Source organism: Panthera tigris, chromosome B3 (genome assembly GCF_018350195.1).
Source record: "Panthera tigris isolate Pti1 chromosome B3, P.tigris_Pti1_mat1.1, whole genome shotgun sequence".
NCBI lineage: Eukaryota > Metazoa > Chordata > Mammalia > Carnivora > Felidae > Panthera > Panthera tigris.
The window spans coordinates 39,294,362-39,313,537 of record NC_056665.1 but is presented as its reverse complement, the minus strand read 5'-3'; the positions used below and the strand labels follow the sequence as shown (position 1 = coordinate 39,313,537).

Below are 19,176 nucleotides of genomic sequence, written 5' to 3'. Positions count from 1 at the left end.
GAACGAGGGAGAGGCCATTAAAAGGGTGGCAAGCTGCCGCTAGGAGCTAGGAGTCCAGAGCTCAGTTTCCCCTCGAAGCGTCTCGGAGGGGGCAGAATTTGAAGACGGACGCAAAGCTCCAGCAAACCGCCCTTCCTGGGCACAGGGGCGGAGCGCCACCTCCCGGAAGTACTTCCCCTTAGGGGCTGGGGCCTGCCGGAAGTGGCGTAGCGGCAGGGAGGGGTTCTTTACCCTGTCCGGCAGCTGAAGCTCGGCGTTCGGGTTACCCCTGCAGCGACGCCCCCTGGTCCCACCGATACCACTGCTGCTCCCGCCCCTTCGCTCCTCGGCCGCGCCATGGGCACCCGCGACGACGAGTACGACTATCTCTTCAAAGGTGAGGCCATGGGCTCTCCCACTCTCTTCACCGAGTCCCCCGTTCGGGGGCCCGAGACACTCCCGGGGGACCCGCGTGCGGGCTGCCCCTGCCCTGAAATCGGCCTTCCTCAGCCCTTCCTCTCTGTGCGATTTGTTCTGCGGTCTCCCAACTCAGTCCTTCTCCCCTCAGACGGGGAGCCCTCCCCACACGCCGGGCTCTTAGCGACCTCCCCTTAGGCCTTCACTATCCTCAGCGCCCCTCACCCTGTGTCCTTCTCGTGGCAGGCAGCTTTCTCCCCAATCGTCTTCCTTTCCCCGGTTCGGTGGCCCCTTGAAGGGGGCCGCCCCTCCCACCATCTATCTTTTCGGGTTTGGCGCCCCTCCCGCTCAGTATACACCCTTCTCGGCTCGCTCCTTTCCCGAGCCCGTCTGACCGGCCCTTCCCCTCGCTCACCTTTCTTTCGGCGCAGACTCCCACTACAGCTCTTTTTCTAATCTGCCCCCCTTTTCCCCTCGAGCGAGCCTCTCCTCTGCGTCTCCTCTCAGCCCCTCCCCTCGGACAGAAGCCTCTCTGAGCAGTTTTCTACCATCCCTGGGCCAGGCCCTCGTTAAAATCTGAACGGGCCAGGGGCCCCCACCCCCACCCCCACCCGCCCCACAGGTCTCGTGGTCAGTAACCTTCTCGCACTGCCCCCGGGATCGGTAGCTCTTTCTCTGCCTTTCCTCCCCAAATAATCTAGAGCTCTCCGACGTCTCCTGTGCGACCCCGAGGGTGGGGGGTAGGGCAAGAGGGATTGTCCATCACCCACGCGCGCGCACTTGTCGCAGTGACCCGGCAGACTGTTGTGACTTCCCATCTAGGCTTTTTTCCTCCTACCCTCCCTACCCAGCGGCAGCCAGCCCGGGATAACTCTAGAGTCTGCTAGCGAGAAGGGGTTGCGGATGGGTGGTGGCTGTTATCCTTGCCAGACCTGAAGGCCCAGTTCCTGAGCAGGAAAGGTTGTGCGCTGCACAAATACTAGCTTGCTTTATCACTATGGACTGGTTGCTTCCTGCTGCAACACTGGGAGGATCCAACCTTTTGGTGTTTTTAGAACAGGAAGGGAAGAGTCTTAGTTGGCCACATACCTTTCCCAAAAGGTGGGGACTAGGGGGAAGTTGTGTGCTCTTTGGTGAAATTAAGTATGTAATACAAGATAGGGAAACATGTAGTGCCCTTGGACAAAACATATTGGAGGGTGGGAGTGGATGGAAAGAATTGCTTATTGGTTAGTCCAGAAAGAATCCCAGTAGTTTGTTGGGTTTTTTTTAATCAACAAAACTAAAGGGTACGGTTTTCAATGAGAAACACAACTGTAAATGCTTTATTTTTGTTCATTGAATGCGTTCCCACTCAGATGCTCTTTCTCTGCCTCTGAATTAGGGCAGCCATCAAGTAGTATGCTGAACAAAGATCATTACCAGGGAGGAAGAAGCCATTGCTATTAAAGCTTTACAGTGGAGGGTGGAGTTTAAAAAGAGTGTTAAGCATGGTGATTGTTTCTGACCTTGCCATTGGGTGCTAAGAATGATTGACTAAAGGGAGCCGGAAACCTTTCTTTGCTTTACCAATACTTTGCAAATCTTATCACTGCTAACTCCTGGGCCAGAATATTCTGTTTTATAGGGTGACTACATTCAGTGTTCACCCTCACTACCCCATGGTGGGAAAGTCATTAACGGAGAAGAGAGTACTTAATGCATTTTACAAATACAAAAAGGAAATGTTAGCATACTGTTAGCTGAAGGCATCTGAGGTCAAGTGAAATTACTTAGGTAGGTGAGACCTTAGAGACTAGTGTTCAGTCATTATCAGGTTTATTTCTTAAGGTACAAGGTGGTAGGCAGCTAGGTACCTTTAAAGTGATGAATTTAGAACAAGCTAGACTAACAACACAGTATTTCTCCTGTTTGGTTTGGAGCTTGAGTGTTGTTTATAGAAGCCATTTTTTTTTTTTTTTCCACTAAGAATATTAAGTATCCTGGATTGGTTTAAGAGATTTTAACTTAATTTTGAGATTAGACCATTCTTGTTAACAGTGATTGAGAGTATAGGGCTTACAGGCCTGGATTCAAATTCTGATTCAGGTCCTAAATTTGCTTTGTGACCTTTGAACATCAGTTCCCTCCTCTATAAAAAGGAAATAATACCTACCTCTCAGGACTCTTTTCAGAATTCAATGAGACTGGTTATGAGGACTCAGTAAGTGATAATAATGTGAAGAAAGTCACTGTGGTTCTTGTCAGCTTTTTGAACCTTAACTCTTTATAAGAGCATTTAAGTATTACTAAAGAAACTGAAAAGTAGGAATTTGAGGTGCCTGCATGGCCCAGTTGGTTGAGTGTCCAACTCTTGATTTTGGCACAGGTCATGATCCCAGAGTTGTGGGACTGGGTCCCGCTTCAAGGTTCCACGCTCAGTGTGGAGCCTGCTTAAGATTCTCTCCCTCTGTCCCTCTCCCCTGTTTGTCTCTCTCTTTAAAAGTTCCTTTTTTTTTTTTTTTTTTAAGTATTTTATGTTTCCATGGGTTATGTTTTCATTTTGTTGTACGTTTTTGTACATTTTGCTGTTTAAGATAGGGTGTTTAAAAATTTTGCTGAGAAGAATTTCCACTTTTTTTTAAAGCTCTTACAGGATATGAGTCATTTTAAAAAAAAACTTTAGTGCTGATTATTTGGCCAATTTTTTTAATTTATACAATTATATTTTAAAGCAAAGCAACAATATCACTTTAAAATGGTATCATTCTAGAGAGATTATTCAACAAGATGAGCTACAGCTCTCCACTTGGAAGATCGCGTACATAGCACACTTAATATTTGAGGGAAATAGAAGTTCATAACTCTGACCAATTGAAAATGAAGGGATATTTTGATTAGTAAACGATGTAGTGGTCCAAATGGGAATGTAAATTGGGGAGAGCAGGGCAGTTACTCTATGTTACGTATTCGTTCTTGAACATTAGTTAAGTTCAACAATGAGACTTGGGTCTCATTGACCCAAAGTGTGTGGGGGGGGTTATTTTACTGTTTAAAACTTGACATTTTACTTTAAAAGCTTTATTTAATTGTACAAGTATTTATATACAATGTGGTTATGGCCTGTGGGACACATAAGTGAGCATCAATCATGGTTCCTATTGGTGTTGAAGACACCAATTCAAAGTCACATTTTTTGCAAATATTTAGATACATCATTTTCTTTTCAATCGAGTTGAAGGTCAGTAGTAATTAACCATCAGCTGATTGTCAGTGGAAAAGATCATAGGAACTTTGCTGTCTTGCATCTTGGTAGTTTTTCTTTCACAACTTTTGGTTGAGCAACTCACAATCTGCTGAATCTGGAAAAACTTGTCTAGACTAAAGCCTTATTGACTTATTGAATGCATTTTATTTTCAAGACTCTTTCAGTGAAGTAGGACCATGAATATAGCTGAAAGAGTAGAAAAGTCTCCCAAGTTTATTTATAAAAATCAGAATGAAAATTATCAGTTAATCATTTTAGATGATAACATTTAGATCTGATGCACTGTGATTGATTTTTCCAATTAAATCTTAGTCTAGTACATTAGTTTGCAAGAGTGTGTAAAACTAAATATGGTTGAAGAGGTGGAACTTTTTATTAAATAATGGATAATTAATATGTATATTCTGCTTTTATGGCATTTAGCCTAATATTTGATATATTATGAACCAAATTTAATATTAGGTATTATAATGATACTTAAAATTCAGCAGGTGAGGTTGACCAAGTGGTAATAAATATCACTAGGTTATTTTAGAAATGTTACAGGTCTCTAATATACAGATGCTGTTATTTATGTTTATATTATTATACACACATACATACTTTCACCTAAGGTACTAGTTAAGGAAAACAGGAAAGTCACTGCAGATTCCTTTCTTTGAACTATAGGATGTGATCATATAGTTCACATTTTTAAAAAGCAATTAAATATTGTCATCCTAATGAGAGAAGCTATTTTGATTAGAAACTGAGTTCATGAATTAATTAATTTACTTATTTTTGGTTTATTTTTTCAGTCATAGCCTGTAAATTCTCTTAGGTTGTTCAGGTAATGTAATCCATTCTGGTTTGTTTATTTTTTTAGTGACCTTATATGTAACCCTTCTTGGTTTGATTTTTCATTTGGTAACTGAATAGAACCAGCTTTCCTTATTTTGTCATCTCAGCACTTCTTGGCAGTGCTGTTATTACAGAACCAATATCTTCTGGTGTCATTCAAGATATAATCCTTTAACAAGTTGTTAGTCTTTTAAATCTGGCAACTCTGTCCGTGTCTAGCGGAGGTAATTATTTTATACTGTATAAAGCATTCTTCATGAGTCTTGAATTATTTTTAGATAAGAGTGCAATTTTTTATAATGTTAAAATGAATTGGTTACATTGAGGGGGGAAATGCCTTCACTGTCTTTATGCTGAGGTGGGGAGATAATGAGTATAATCATTAGTTAACATGGTGGTCAAAAGGGAAGAAACCAAAATTTGAAAGTTCTAGAGGTTTTGTGGGAGGGAGAAGGTGTTCTTTGAGCGAGTTATATATTTAATTTTCCAAAGGCTTTGTCATGCTTTTGTCTAGTTTTGTTATGCTAGATGTCTTGCTCTTTGGTTTTAAGCTGGCTCCTGAATTACTGATTGACATCTGAGTGTCTATAAAAGTAGAAATGTTTTAACTTTTTGGTTTTTCCCTTCTTCCTTATTCCCACCTCAAGTAAGGCTTTTACACCTCTGTGCTAGTGTGGGGCCAGAAATGATTGAAAGAGTTTCCTCAGCAGAACATTAGGTCTCTTGCCCTAAGAGGCAACACTGAGTGTATCCAATTAATAGGGTAGAGTACATCGCTGAAACTGGATTTGACCTCATCTCCAGAAAGGTGCACCTTGGAAACTAACATAACCAGCCATCCTATAAAACTGGAAGTGCATTGTTTTTATATGTTACGTTCATGACCTTAACATCTTTCCTGGTGTTAGAAATTAGAGCGTTTGCTATAATATCTGTGTTTGTCACAATACCTTTGACATCTCTAATTGACTATATAGCTAGAAATTACCGGTTGTACTGCATGGAGTTATTGCCACCTGCATGATTTCTTGCTGAATCAGCTAACAGAGGAAGTCAGAAAGATATGCATTTGATAATGTACTCCATCCAAGACTGTCCAGAGGCCAGCTTATATCCCTTCTTGTGGCAAGGAAGGAATGCGTAATAGATTCTCTTTGCCCTCTGACCAGAGTGCAGTGAGTTCTCACAGTTTTTACCTCCCTCTCTCTCTGCTCCTCTGCCCCCCAATCTCAGTCTCTTTAGGAAGATATGGTCTTATTCCTTGGTGTTATTCTCTCATGTTTGATTTTCTAGTCCTGGTGACTAAATCAGTTACCTAGTAAGAAGAAGCATTACTAGTCAACAGTAGAAATAAGTATTTTTTCTGAAATGATAACGTTTTTTTCCTTTGTAAACATTTTCAGTTCATGTTCTGTAAACCTGTGAACGTGTTTTGTTCTTAAATGCTTTAAAACAGGTTAACTGCCTGTTTTATTATTTATGAAAAAAATTTTTTTGTAAGTTTATTTATTTATTTTGAGAGAGTGAGAGAGCAGGAGGAGGGGAGGGGCAGAGAGAGAGAGGGGGAGACAGAATCTCAAGCAGGCTCTGCGCTCTTAGCGCAGAGCCAGATGCAGGGCTCGAACTCACGAACCATAAGATCATGGCCTAAGCTGAATCAAGAGTCAGACACTTAACTGACTGAGCCACCCAGGTGCCCCCTTTTTATGAAATTCTTAAGTATAACATTGCCTTGGGTGAAAAAAAAAAAAATCTCCATATATTTAGTTAGTAAATAAACTGTCTCCTATAGTGATCATAGGAAATAAATTCATCTAAACCAAACTTGTTTTTAAAAAATTCTTAAGTCATAAGAGTAAGTGTGTGCCCCCATTGCTTTGGCTTTTACTCAGAGGAAGTCAAGAATTCTTAGCTTCCTAGGGCCCCTGTTAAACTTAATTGGAGTGTCTGTGTTTGTAGGGGTCTCTAGCTTCTGGCCCATGTAATAAATGCAACTATGAAAAATTCTTTGTAGTTTCTGTAATCTGGGTGGCAGAGTATATAAACCTCATGCCTCATATGGTAAATGTGTTTCATTTTGCCTGGGTGTGAGTCCTGAGATCACACCTAGTCTTTGAAATTAGAACACTTTCATTCTTTCCCTCCTTTCTACTAACATCCTTTGTTGCTTTCCTGTATGATACACTTTAATATCACAAATTGTTTATTTGGTGTAGGATTTATCTTTCAAGTTAGTACCTCCTATAATAGTAAGGTTGGTATCACATTGATGGTAATTAATCAATGCCTAGCAGACTTATGATTAAAAATTGCATGTGTAAGGCAGGATACTGTATCTGTGCTAAGCAGATGATGTGTCCAAGTTATTATGTAGGTAGAAATAGGTTAAAAAGAATAAATTGGTTTTATTGATTGGTAACAGGTCAGGAATATGGGCTTTTGCCCTCTCCCCCGCCCCCATTCGTTTTAAAATATCTGATGCTCTTTTTTGCTTTAAAGCATGGTGTTATTTTGAATATGTCTGCCTCATTTATCTGACACTAAGTTCTTTGTCTTTTTAATCAGTTGTCCTTATTGGAGATTCTGGTGTTGGAAAGAGTAATCTCTTGTCTCGATTTACTCGAAATGAGTTTAATCTCGAAAGCAAGAGCACCATTGGAGTAGAGTTTGCAACAAGAAGCATCCAGGTTGATGGGAAAACAATCAAGGCACAGATATGGGACACGGCAGGGCAAGAGCGATACCGAGCTATAACATCAGCGTAAGTCTCATCATTTTTAAGTTCTGAGAAATAGACTGAATTAGCTGACTTTTGGTATTGGAAAAGATAACTGGTTTTTTTTTGTTTTGTTTTTTTTTCTTCTTTTAAGAATTCTAGTATAAGGATTTTGAAATTTATTTATAAATGTCCTTTTAAAAATATATAATCCACAAATTTAGTTCTTCACGGTGTTCCCTTCCGTCTTGCGGTTTTTTTCTAATAGTTAAATACATGTTTTTGTTTTCAGATACTATCGTGGAGCTGTAGGTGCCTTATTGGTTTATGACATTGCTAAACATCTCACATATGAAAATGTAGAACGATGGCTGAAAGAACTGAGAGATCATGCTGATAGTAACATTGTTATCATGCTTGTGGGCAATAAGAGTGATTTGCGTCATCTCAGGGCAGTACCTACAGATGAAGCAAGAGCTTTTGCAGGTTAGTGATATGAATTTCACGATATTATAGTGATTCTGTATTTCTTACTGTTATGTCTTGCAGTTTTGAAACTTTTCCAGTGTGGGTAATCGCTTACAATAGTTTCAGGAAAGCAAACATCAGTGCTCAGCAAGGATTGTTGTTCTAAAAGTTAATGATGACTGTGTGGCTCTTTTGCTTAACGTTGAGTCATTAAAACATTGTATTTTGAGTTTTGCTGCCAAAAGTTGAATATAAATCCGATTTTTTTTCCTGACCCTGGAAGGAATAGATGATACCTGTCAGTTTATTTTATGCTTCTTGTTTTTTTTCTATTATGTCTGTGTTTTACCAAAGCTGCTCTATATGGGTGTGAAAAGTAGTGGCCCAGGGAGTGTCAAGGACCGATAGAGAATGCGGCTGTTTAGTAGGAGTTATAACTTTTCTGGCTTTAGTGGAGGATCTGCCTGTTTCTTCTGTTCCAGTAGGGACAGCCTGTCGGAAGGCAGCATTATTCACTCTTGGCTAGTGAAGGTTGTGACTGTTTCCCAGTGATTATGCTGTGAATAAAGGTTTTTGTAATAGTTTTTCAGTTTTCCAGGCAAGAAGCTTTATTTCAAATAATATAGTTGCAGAATTTTAAGTGAATAAATACATACCTATCCATGTTTATATCATAATTATGTGGTTGATGGGGAGAAGGACAGTAAGGGATGCAAATAATGGAGTATTTGATAAGTTTACTACCTTTTGAGTAGTGTCACTCATTGCCATTCATTGGTAGTAGATAGATGTAACAAGTATTTATTTTAATTAAGGAGCCAGTGAAAATTTCTCACTGTTATTTTAATCTGCTAAAGCAAAGTAGAATGGTGTCCTTACGACTTAAGGGGTTGGGGAGGTCTTGGGTTTTACAAAATTTTATTATTTTCTTTTTGAAGTTTGAATGTATTACATCTCTTGTGTAAAATTTGACAAGACTGAAGTTTTTCTCTCTCCCCACTCCTTGCCCCACCCCCGCCCCCCAGAAAAGAATGGTTTGTCATTCATTGAGACTTCTGCTCTAGACTCTACAAATGTAGAAGCTGCTTTTCAGACAATTCTGACAGGTAAGACTTGAATTTTTACAGTACACTAGTGGGAATTGGAAGTTTTATGAATGTAAACAAATTAGAAAACTATATATCACACTATCTAAGAATGACTCATTTAAGAGCTGCTATAGCAAGAACTGTTTAGAGTACAAAATTAGTTAACCCTTGCTTGCTGAGCTTTAATCCTAATTCACTTGTTTTATATTGGGAAAAGTACTTTGAAAATAATTTGTTCACTTCTGTTATTACTTCATTCCAGATATTCTGTACTTTGTGGTCACAAGCACAAAGTAACGGTTAAAGTAATCCTTAAATTTTCATAAGATGAATATTGAAATCATGGCTGTGGAGGGGCACCTGGGTGGTTCAGTCAGTTAAAGGTTGGACTCTTTGATTTCCGCTCAGGTCATGATCTTACGGTTCTTGAGTTTGAGCCCTGAGTCAGACTCAGCACTGACAGTGAGGAGTCTGCTTGGGATTCTCTCTCTCTGCCTCTTTCTCTGCCCCTCCCCCACTCATATGCACATGTTCCTGTGCACATGGGCATGTGCATGCTCACTCTCACTCTCTCTCTCTGTCAAATAAATCAATGAATAAATAACCTGAAATCTTGGCTATGGAAAGCTATAAATGCCCTTTGAAATTCAGTAAAGAAAATCTTGCTTGGTTCTGATATGTTACAGAAGCAGCTAGGGAAAACTATACTTTTTTATTTTTTAACATTTTTTACATATTTATTTATTTTTGGGAGAGAGAGAGAGACACTGAGCGTGAGCAGGGGAGGGGCAGAGAGAGAAGGAGACACAGAATTGAAGCAGGCTCCAGGCTCTGAGCTGTCAGCACAGAGCCTGACGCAGGGCCTGAACCCACAAACCACGAGATTGTGACCTGAGCCAAAGTCAGATGCTTAACCAACTGATCCACCTAGGTGCCCTGGGAAAAATACATTCTTAAAAATTTAGATGAAAAAACAGTAAAATTCTCCTGTTGTAGAAGAAGCAAGGTGTCACCTTGTGGAGAAAATCAGCAAGTGACTGCATATGGAAAAGTTTAAATACATAGTGGGAAAAGAACAAAGTTCATGCTGTTCTAGAATGTAGATGTGCAGACAGATCAACCTTAGGGATTTCAAGAAGGCATTGTATTTGTGTTGACTTACATTTACTCTGACTTTATTAGAATGACCAAATTTATCAGCAAGTTTAATCTTAATCCTGTAGTAAGTATTTTGGTTGTTTTAAAGTACTTTAAAATTATATATTAACATTATTATTTTTTCAAATATTTTGTTGAGAGAGAGAAAGCAGGCATGCAGGTGCCTGCGAGCGGGGGAGGGGCAGAGAGAGAGGGAGACACAGAGTCTGAAGCAGGCTCCAGGCTCTGAGCTGTCAGCACAGAGCCCGACGTGGGGCTTGATCTCATGAACCTTGAGATCATGACCTGAGCTGAAGTCAGGTGCTTGACTGATTGAGCCACCCAGGCTCCCCGGGATTCACAGATTTTAACTTGTAAATGTCTTATTTTATATTGGAAATATGTAGGGAATAAACCCAAGAATTTAAGAGCATGGACTTGGAAGCCTTACTTGGGTTTTAGTCCTGGCTCCTTCACTTACCAATGGCTCTGTAAGCTTAGGCAGGTTACTTAATCATTTCTAGGCCTTAAATTTTGGGGAATTTTGTTTTTGTTTTGTTTTTTTGAGAGAGGGCTTATATTTATAAATAAATACCTTGTGATATGATTTGACTTGGCTGTTATGTTGTGACTTAAAGGTTTTTGTCTCTATAACCCACAGAGAAGACACTGTCTCTTGAGACATCTGTAGACTCCAAAAATGAGTACACGACTTCATACATGTTAAAATACTTAGCTGTCCCTGGTACAGAGTGGACATTTGATGAATTAGTAGCTAATAGCAGTTAAAGCATGAAAATAAACTTAATTAGAAATAAACTAGATATTGGTAATTTACATACCTATCTTATTAGAATTCTTCCCTGTTATCAGAAAAATAGTAACTAACAGAACTGGTGCTAAGGTTGGATAAATAGTCTTTGGACCACAGTAGCTTTCCTTTAGAATCTTCTTTGTGTCAAGTTTCATTACAGACTGTTAGAAGCAAGGAAGAATTGATTAAATATGCAGTGTGTCTGCAAATCGCACTTTTCCTTACAACCGCTTGTGTGGATTCTATTAAATCAATATGTAGAGTACTAAATTTAGACCCAGGAGTTAAAGGTTTTTACTTTTTATCACTTTGTTCCCACTCCCTATGTAACTAGTCGCTGAACTAGTCACTGGACCTCCCTGGTCCTCAGATTCACAGTGTCTTAAATAATGAGTGAGTTAAATCATTTTGAGGGTCTGTGAGACTCTTAAGGCCTCTGAAAACCTCACTTTTTTTAGTCCTTGTTGAAATAGTTTTTATGTCCCATCACATCTCTGCATTCTAGCCCATTCTGATCTCAGTTTCTAGCCTATTCTGATACTAAGTGAAAATGAGACCATCTTCAGTTCACTATTTTATGTGTCATTTTGCAACGTTTAATTTAATGATCCACTCAAACATGAGCTAAGTGATCAGTAAGTATGATATATACTTAAAATTGAACTGTTTTGTCCTTAAAGATGAAGGACATATGGCTATTTTTCTTAAAGTTCACTCTAGATTTAACATTTCTTATTGCTTGATTAATGTTGCTTGAAAGCAAACAAGACTTTCACTTACTACCATTTTTTCTCTCTCTATTCACTATTTTCTCAGCTTCCTCCATAAATCTTAAGTATTAATCTGTGGGATCGGAGGTCATTGCATATGGCAGCAGACATCTCTTGTTTTGCATGTGTTAGGATGTTTGTTCTAAACTTTTCTTCGCTTTATACCAGTAGGAGTATTAATAAGAGAAGACAGGGAGGGGGGGAAAAAAGCAACAGGAAACACCACAGTAATCTCCTTAGGTTTAATTCTGCCTTGAATGTTAACAGCATTAAGGGAACATTTATGTTGTATTTTGATGTTGCTGGAAGAAAAAAATAGTTTTTTTCATTTTTAAGGTGAAAAATTAATTGTATGTTGGAAAACTTATCTACATTAATACTCCAGAGTTAATTGTGTTGCTTGTTTAGAATAAACTCATGGCATTTTTGACATCCACAGACGACAGTAACTCCATGACAATTTTACTGATAGAATTTTTTAGAGGTAGTTAGCTAGTACTTGAGTGAACCTGATGGATTGCCTAGCCTTTGCATTGCAGTGCAGTTTTCTTCCTTCATCCTCAAGTTTATTAAGGGATGTTTTTAATTTATATTTTCATACTCTTATTTTTTCTTTCAACTTTGAATTTGATAATTTCAGACTGAAGAGTTGCAGTAATAGTGCAAAGAATTTGCGAGTACCCTTCACCCATGTTTCCCAAATGTTGGTATTTTATCATATCTGCTTTATTCTTTTTTCTTTCTCTTGCTGTATGCATTTTTTTTCTTGTATCAGTGTGTATTTCTTAAAGACAAGAATGTTCTCTCTCATAACCATAGTGCACTTGTAAAAAATCAGAGAGGTAGGTAGTAATCCACATCAGTGTTTAACTACAGACCTTATGCAGATTTTTCCAATTGTTCCAATTATGTCCTTAATTAGCACAAGAAATTCTGGGATCACATCATGCATTGCATTCAGCTGTCCTAGCTCTTTCATCTCCTCTAATCAGGAAAAGATCCTTAGTCTTTGTTTTGTTTATTGACATTTTTTTGAAGGGTACAGGCCATTTATTTTGTAGTGTCCCTCATTTTGGGTTTGTCTCATGTTCACTCATAATTGAATTCAGATTATGCACTTCCAGCAGGAACACCACAAAAGTGCTCTTAGTGCATCCATCAGAAGGTCATGATATTGGTTTGTTGTATTTATTACTGGTAATGTTAACTCTGATCACTTGGTTAAAGTGATAACTGCAAGGTTTCTCCAAGTAATTAGTAAGTCCAAGTCATCTTTTTAATTAAAGATGGTTAAAGTAGTGAGAATCATTTAATTAGGTGTAGTATCTTTGTTCTTGGCATGTGGCAACCTTTTAAATACATCATTGTATCAAATCAGCACTTTTCTGACTTTCAAGAAAATGGTTAGTGGGTTTGAAGACGACCTAACAAATTCTGACCAAGGCTATAGTGAGTGAAACAACTCAAGCTTCTGTTATTTTCACAATTTTTGGATGGCCCAGAGAACTTTAACTCTTTTTGTTCCCTAATTTGGAACAATTGCATTTAACTTTGGTAGAGTTTACTTGGCAACTAGCTCCATACTTTCATTAGGATAGAAATAAATATGTCTTTTTTTTTTTTTTTAATGTTTATTTATTTTTGAGAGAGAGAGAGTGTGAGCAAGGGAGGGGCAGAGAGGGAAACACAGAATCCAAGCAGGCTCCAGGCTCTGAGCGGTCAGCACAGAGCCCCATGTGGGGCTCGAACTCATGGACCACGAGATCATGACCTGAGCCAAAGTCGGACACCCAACCGACTGAACCACCCAGGCGCCTCAAGCATGTGTCTTTTTAATTTTTTTTTTTTAAGCATGTGTCTTTTTAATTTAACTTTACCTGGTTATATTTAAAACTATGTTACATTAATATTTTATCTTTCTATTTAGATCTATGAGAGATCCTAATACAAGAACGACACAGAATAGTTCCTTTTCTTTTTAACTTTGCCTATCCTTTGGACATCTTGAAAAGGGACTGCACAGGAATTGGTGTATCACATACATTTGGCTCTAAAGGAGAACATGCCCTTGAAAGAGGAAAATGTTTGCATCTGGTTTAGCAGGTTATTAGTCCTGTTTCTGTTTCCACTTAACCTCTAATCAGATACCAGGTGGAAGGTATCTGCTTCCTATTTTCTTATCAAGGTTTCTTTTAAGTGACACACCCAGCCACAGGAGATGTTAAATACATTACTTGAGTAGCATCTTAGTGCCCATTTCTTTTACTGTTTTGATCCACACTTTCCTATTGATTGCTTTGGCATTTTCATTAGTGGATGTCTTTTTGGTGACTGGAACAAATGTAGCCCTAATCCATTTTTACAAAACTGTACAGTAGTACTTGCAGACCAATTATACAGTACTGCTCAAATTGCTTGCTTTGGAATGAGACCTCTTTAATATTTAACTTAATGTTCTCTGAGAACTCTGCCTTGTCCTCTCTTACAGTGTTTGCTTTTCATGTAAGAGCCTGCAAAAGATTTTTTGTTTTGGTTCCTCTAACTTAATCTTCCAAACGACTTGTAAAGAAGTTAAAATTTGTAGAGGGTCCCATTTAATAATTTGCACTTGAGAAAGAAGAGCCATCCAGTTTGGGATAAGAGAAAACAAAGAAAGAATGAATGAGCAGTGTAGTTTTATAGTAAGTTGATGATTGTTTTTATTCCTTAGGCACTAGCCTGATTGGATGAGTGTCTTTCCCTTTGCCCTTGACACACTCCAGTTCCGTCTCTTTGCAATGAAAAGAATCTAAATGAATTAGACTGCATATCCTGTTTTGTTTTTTTTTTAATTCTAGTCAGTAGGCTTTCTTAATTGCAGTGTTTTTCCCTTGATCCTTCTTCAGCTTTGAACCACTGTCAACTTTCTGAAACACAAATTTTAGCGCCTTCCCCTCCCCACAAAAAAGTAAGAAAAGGTACATTATAACTGTCAGCATTTTTGCCAGTTTACATACTCAGTTGACTACAGCTTGCTGTTTTTCAACTGTAGGGAAATTAGTTCTTAATTTGGAGGAACTTACTCATTTAACACATTTCTTCCTCTTTAACTTTTTGTTATGGAAAGTTTCCAATATACCAAAATCAGGACAGTATCATGAATTCCCATGTAGCCACCAACAGCCATCCGTTCATGACCAGTCTTTCTTCCACCTCTTCCCTCCCTTATTGTTTTGAAACCAATCCCAGATATTGTATCATTTCATTTGTAAACATTTCATGATGTGTATATCTAAAAGATTAGGACTTAAGCTCAAAATAGCAAAACTAGTAAAAAATTGGCAGTATGTCTTATTATCATCTTTATCCAAACAATATTACAATATTCTGTTTCAATTTTTTTTTTTTTTTTTTTACAGTTCAAATTAGAATCCAATCAAATGATGTTCCTATTTGGTTGACATGTCTTGGAGCATTTTGGAAATATAATTCTACTTTTCTCTTTTTTACCCTATAACTTTATAATTTAAAAATATTCAAGTATTATAGAAATAATACAGTGAAAACCTTAAACCTTTCATCTTGAATCACTTTGCCACATTGGGCTTATTTCTACATGTGTGTATATATATACTCTTTTTCCTCTTTGCTCAATCTTTGGAAAATATATTGTAGACATTGTGGCACTTTACAAGTAAATAAATACTGGAGCGTTTTATCTTCTAAGTACAAGACATTCTATATAATCAGTATGATATATTCAAGTAACAAATTTCTTGAATATAATATACGGTACTGTGATTATGTAGAATAATTCCTTGAGTATATGGTATTTTGATTATGTAGAATGCCAAGTATAATATATGGTATTGTGACTATGTAGAATGCCTTGTGCTTGGGAGATATGGTGTTAGCTTATGTGCAGTTCATATTCCTGTTTCTTCAAGTATACTAATAATGTCCTTTATAGATTTGGTTTTTACATTTTAAATGTCATTTTGGTCAAAGGTCGCACATTGATGGAATTGTTTTCTGTCTGGGGCATTATTAAATACAGTAGCTACTGGGCACAGGTTGTTATTGAGCACTTGAAATATGACTAGTGGACTGAGAAATTGGTTTTTAAATTTAATTCAATTAAAAATTTTTTAAAAAATATTAGAGAGAGAGGGAACGAGTGGGGGTGGGGTAGAGAGAGAGGGAGACACAGAATCTGAAGCAGGCTTACAGGTTCCTAGCTGTCAGCACAGAGCCAGACTCGGGGCTCGAATTCATAAACCATGAGATCATGATCTGAACCAAAGTCGGATGCTTAACTGACTGAACCACCCATGTGCCCCAAATTTTATTTAAATATGTGACTACTGTATTGGACACTACAGATGCAGAACATTTATCCCCATCTTTTAAAGTATTTTATAACAACAAAGTTTTTGAAGACTCTTGGCCAGTTTACTTGTGGGATGTCCCTTAGTCTGGATTTATCTAATTGTTTTCTCAGGATAAATTCATTTTAAACATTTTTGGCAGGAATACACTGGTATCCTTTATAGGAATGCACTGTGTCTTTCGTAGTACATCATAATAGGAGATAGATTGTGTCAGTTTGTCCCATTTTTAGAATTCTCTTACCTTTTGAGGTTTTTGTTTTTGTCTTGAGAGAATAAAGATAAGTAAGATACATTCTCTGCTTGTAAGGAATTTATAATTTAGTCAGAGTGAAATACTTTTAGGCAGTGCAATATATGACCGAATAAAATGAGTTAAATAAAGATACTTGGTGTAGAGGAATTTCATAACATTTATTGGACCAAAAAGTTACTTATTAAATTGTTAAGCCCCTACTATATACCATATGCTGGAGATACAGAAATGAATAAGGTAGACACAGTGTCTATACAGAGTTTAATGTTTAGTGGAAGAGGTAGACACAGATTTTCTTTTCTTTCTTTCTTTTTTTTTTTTTTTTTAACAGTTTGGGTAAGTGTCATATAAGATCTTAAGTTGCTTGTTAATAATTACTTCATTACAATTTAACTTTAGTTCAGGAGACACTGATAAACATCATCTTTCCCTCCTTTCCAAGAGTCCTTGGGATTTTGGCATGTTGGTGAAGTTGTGTTCTTCCCTACACAGCCAAGAAAAATACTAATGTGTCTCATAGTGCAGATTTATTTTTATTTTTCTGTGGTACAGTGTGATGCTATGTAGGGTTTCTTGATAAGGGTAGACTGAAAATACTCTCATAGTTTAATATTTATTATTTATTTTTTTTCTCTCATGGCTTAATTTACATCTAAGCCCGTAAACTATGTAATCTCTTTAAAACAAGATTTATTTAATTGACTGGTGAACGGGAAAACCAGTTTTTCTCTTCTTACTCTTCGAGAAATTGTTACAATAATGGATTGACTCTAATCAGTGGCTATTTGAAAATAAAACTTAAATTTATACATTCTTTGGCCAAGTTTGTTTGCAGTCTTTTTCTGCAAATCTCTTTTCTACCTCTGTATACTTACTTTTATATCAACTATTAATGAGTCTATTCACAGTGAGTATTGCTGGATTTTCTTCTTTTTTCAGAGATCTACCGCATTGTTTCCCAGAAGCAAATGTCAGACAGACGTGAAAATGACATGTCTCCAAGCAACAACGTGGTTCCTATTCATGTTCCACCAACCACTGAAAACAAGCCAAAGGTGCAGTGCTGTCAGAACATATAAGGCGTTTCTCTTCTCCCCTAGAAGGCTGTGTATAGTCCATTTCCCAGGTCTGAGATTTAAATATATTTGTAATTCTTGTGGTCACTTTGTGTTTTATTACTTCCTCATACTTATGAATTTTTCATGTCTTAAGTCTTTTGATTTTAGCTTTATAAAATCATCCACTTGTCCCAAATGACTGCAGCTTTTTTTTCATGCTATGGCTTCACTAGCCTTAGTTTAATAAACTGAATGTTTGGATTCCTCAGTTATTGTTTACTTTTCATCATGGAAGCCTGTCACTGTAGGACATAATAGAACTTGATCTCTTGAAGCTCAGACCTATTGGTCTTGATCAAATCAAACTAAGAAGACCTTAGAAGAAATAAGCTATCATTTTGCCACAGAGCAGCGAATAATGAGCAGCTTATAATTCATACACTCTTCTCTCAATGCAGTGTATATTTCCACAGATCTAAGAATTGCCCTATAAACACAGCAAGATTTTGAGAGCTTGAAAATTTTCCATTATTCTGGAAGTCAATTTCTAAAATGCCTTAATAGGGTTAAGTAGTTTAGTAAATTTTGTTTTTTAATTTTTGTAAGCATCAAAGTTGATTGGAGAGGGGGGACACTTTTTTCTGGACAAGAATTATCTTAATAAACATGAAAGACTGTTCTATGGTTTCAGTAGCAGTGTGGTTATGGAGCCATATGTTCAACAACGCTGCCTGGCAGGCTGGGAACTCGAGACACTGGTGGAGTTCCATCTGAGATGCCTCTGCTGCAGTGATCAGGCAGCCCAAATCACTGGGCCTACCTGTTTTCCCAGCAGTAGGTTATGTGGCCTTTTATTGCTCAGGCAATAACTGGTTTAATGCTGTTAGTATCAGATTGTGAAGTGTTAATTTTGTCTTAAAACCCTCCAGTAAATGAAATGCAACGTAGTTTTATCACCATATCTATCAGCAGGCATGGATAATTATTTTAACAATGCTGATGTTGAGTTTGCAATATATTATGGAATACAGTCCAGTTAAATTTCTGGTTTCAGTATGTCTAGGAATACAGTGAGAAGTTAATTTCTGCTCAAGTGGTACCACTTAAAGGCATGTATTCTTTTAGTACGTCGTACCTTGAGTTTAAATAGAATGTATTTAGGCATTATACCAACCTGAAATACTTTTTCCCACTACATTATTGAAATCAATGGAGCAACTAGTTTCCCATTTAGAAATGTGCACACTAATACTGAGTTTTCCTTTCTTGTGGATAATATTAAGCACTTACTCTGCAGTGTTCTGAAAGTTGTGTCAACTGAAGTGATACTATTCAGGATGGTGGAATATCCCCCAAATACAAAAATATATATGTGTGTGGGCTTGCATAGATTACTATGTTGCATAGTTAATCAGTCTTTTGCAGTGCTTATGACGTGTGGGGCACACGGAAGGCATTGCTGTGGTCAGTCTTTTTGGTTTTCTTCTGTAGCCATTTATTATTTTAGTGTATTGGTTGGTTATGAAGATACTATTATCTATTTGTAAATCGCTACTTTGTATTTTATGCATGCTCTGTAACTTGATTTATTTTTATCTTTATTTTATTTTTTAGTTATTGATTTGGAATATATTCACATTCTAATAAACAGTTATAGGGGGACTATTCTTTATGTTGTCAGATTACATTTTTCCTTTGAGTGCTTTGGATGCAGCCATGGAATATTTGATTCTGATGAGTAAGAGCATAGGTCCTTGCATTACAGAGTAAACACTGAATTGGAGGCATCATTGTATGAATTCAGCTTTGATTTTAGACATGGAATGCAATTATGCTTTTCTTGGAAAAGGTATCACCAAAAACATTAGGGAGGTAGTCTTTGTATTTTCATTTATAACAGTGTCACCAGACCCAGCAAGAGGCATTTACTCAAAATTGGTAGTAAATCTTTCACAAAATTATTTAAGGGAAGGAAACCGTAGGTAGTGAATTGAAAATCAATAACTGAATTTTATCAAG

General features: G+C 37.6%; 1 protein-coding gene across 1 annotated transcript; it reads left to right on the top strand.

Annotated features, from left to right (window-relative positions):
• Positions 1 to 211: 211 nt before the first annotated feature.
• On the top strand, positions 212 to 18,824 carry RAB11A (RAB11A, member RAS oncogene family). Its single transcript, XM_007084524.3, has 5 exons — positions 212 to 376; positions 7,049 to 7,244; positions 7,492 to 7,685; positions 8,693 to 8,773; positions 17,039 to 18,824. The coding sequence occupies exons 1-5, from the start codon at positions 337 to 339 to the stop codon at positions 17,176 to 17,178; spliced, it is 651 nt and encodes a 216-aa protein (XP_007084586.1). The 5' UTR covers positions 212 to 336; the 3' UTR covers positions 17,179 to 18,824.
• The last annotated feature ends 352 nt before the right edge of the window (positions 18,825 to 19,176 follow it).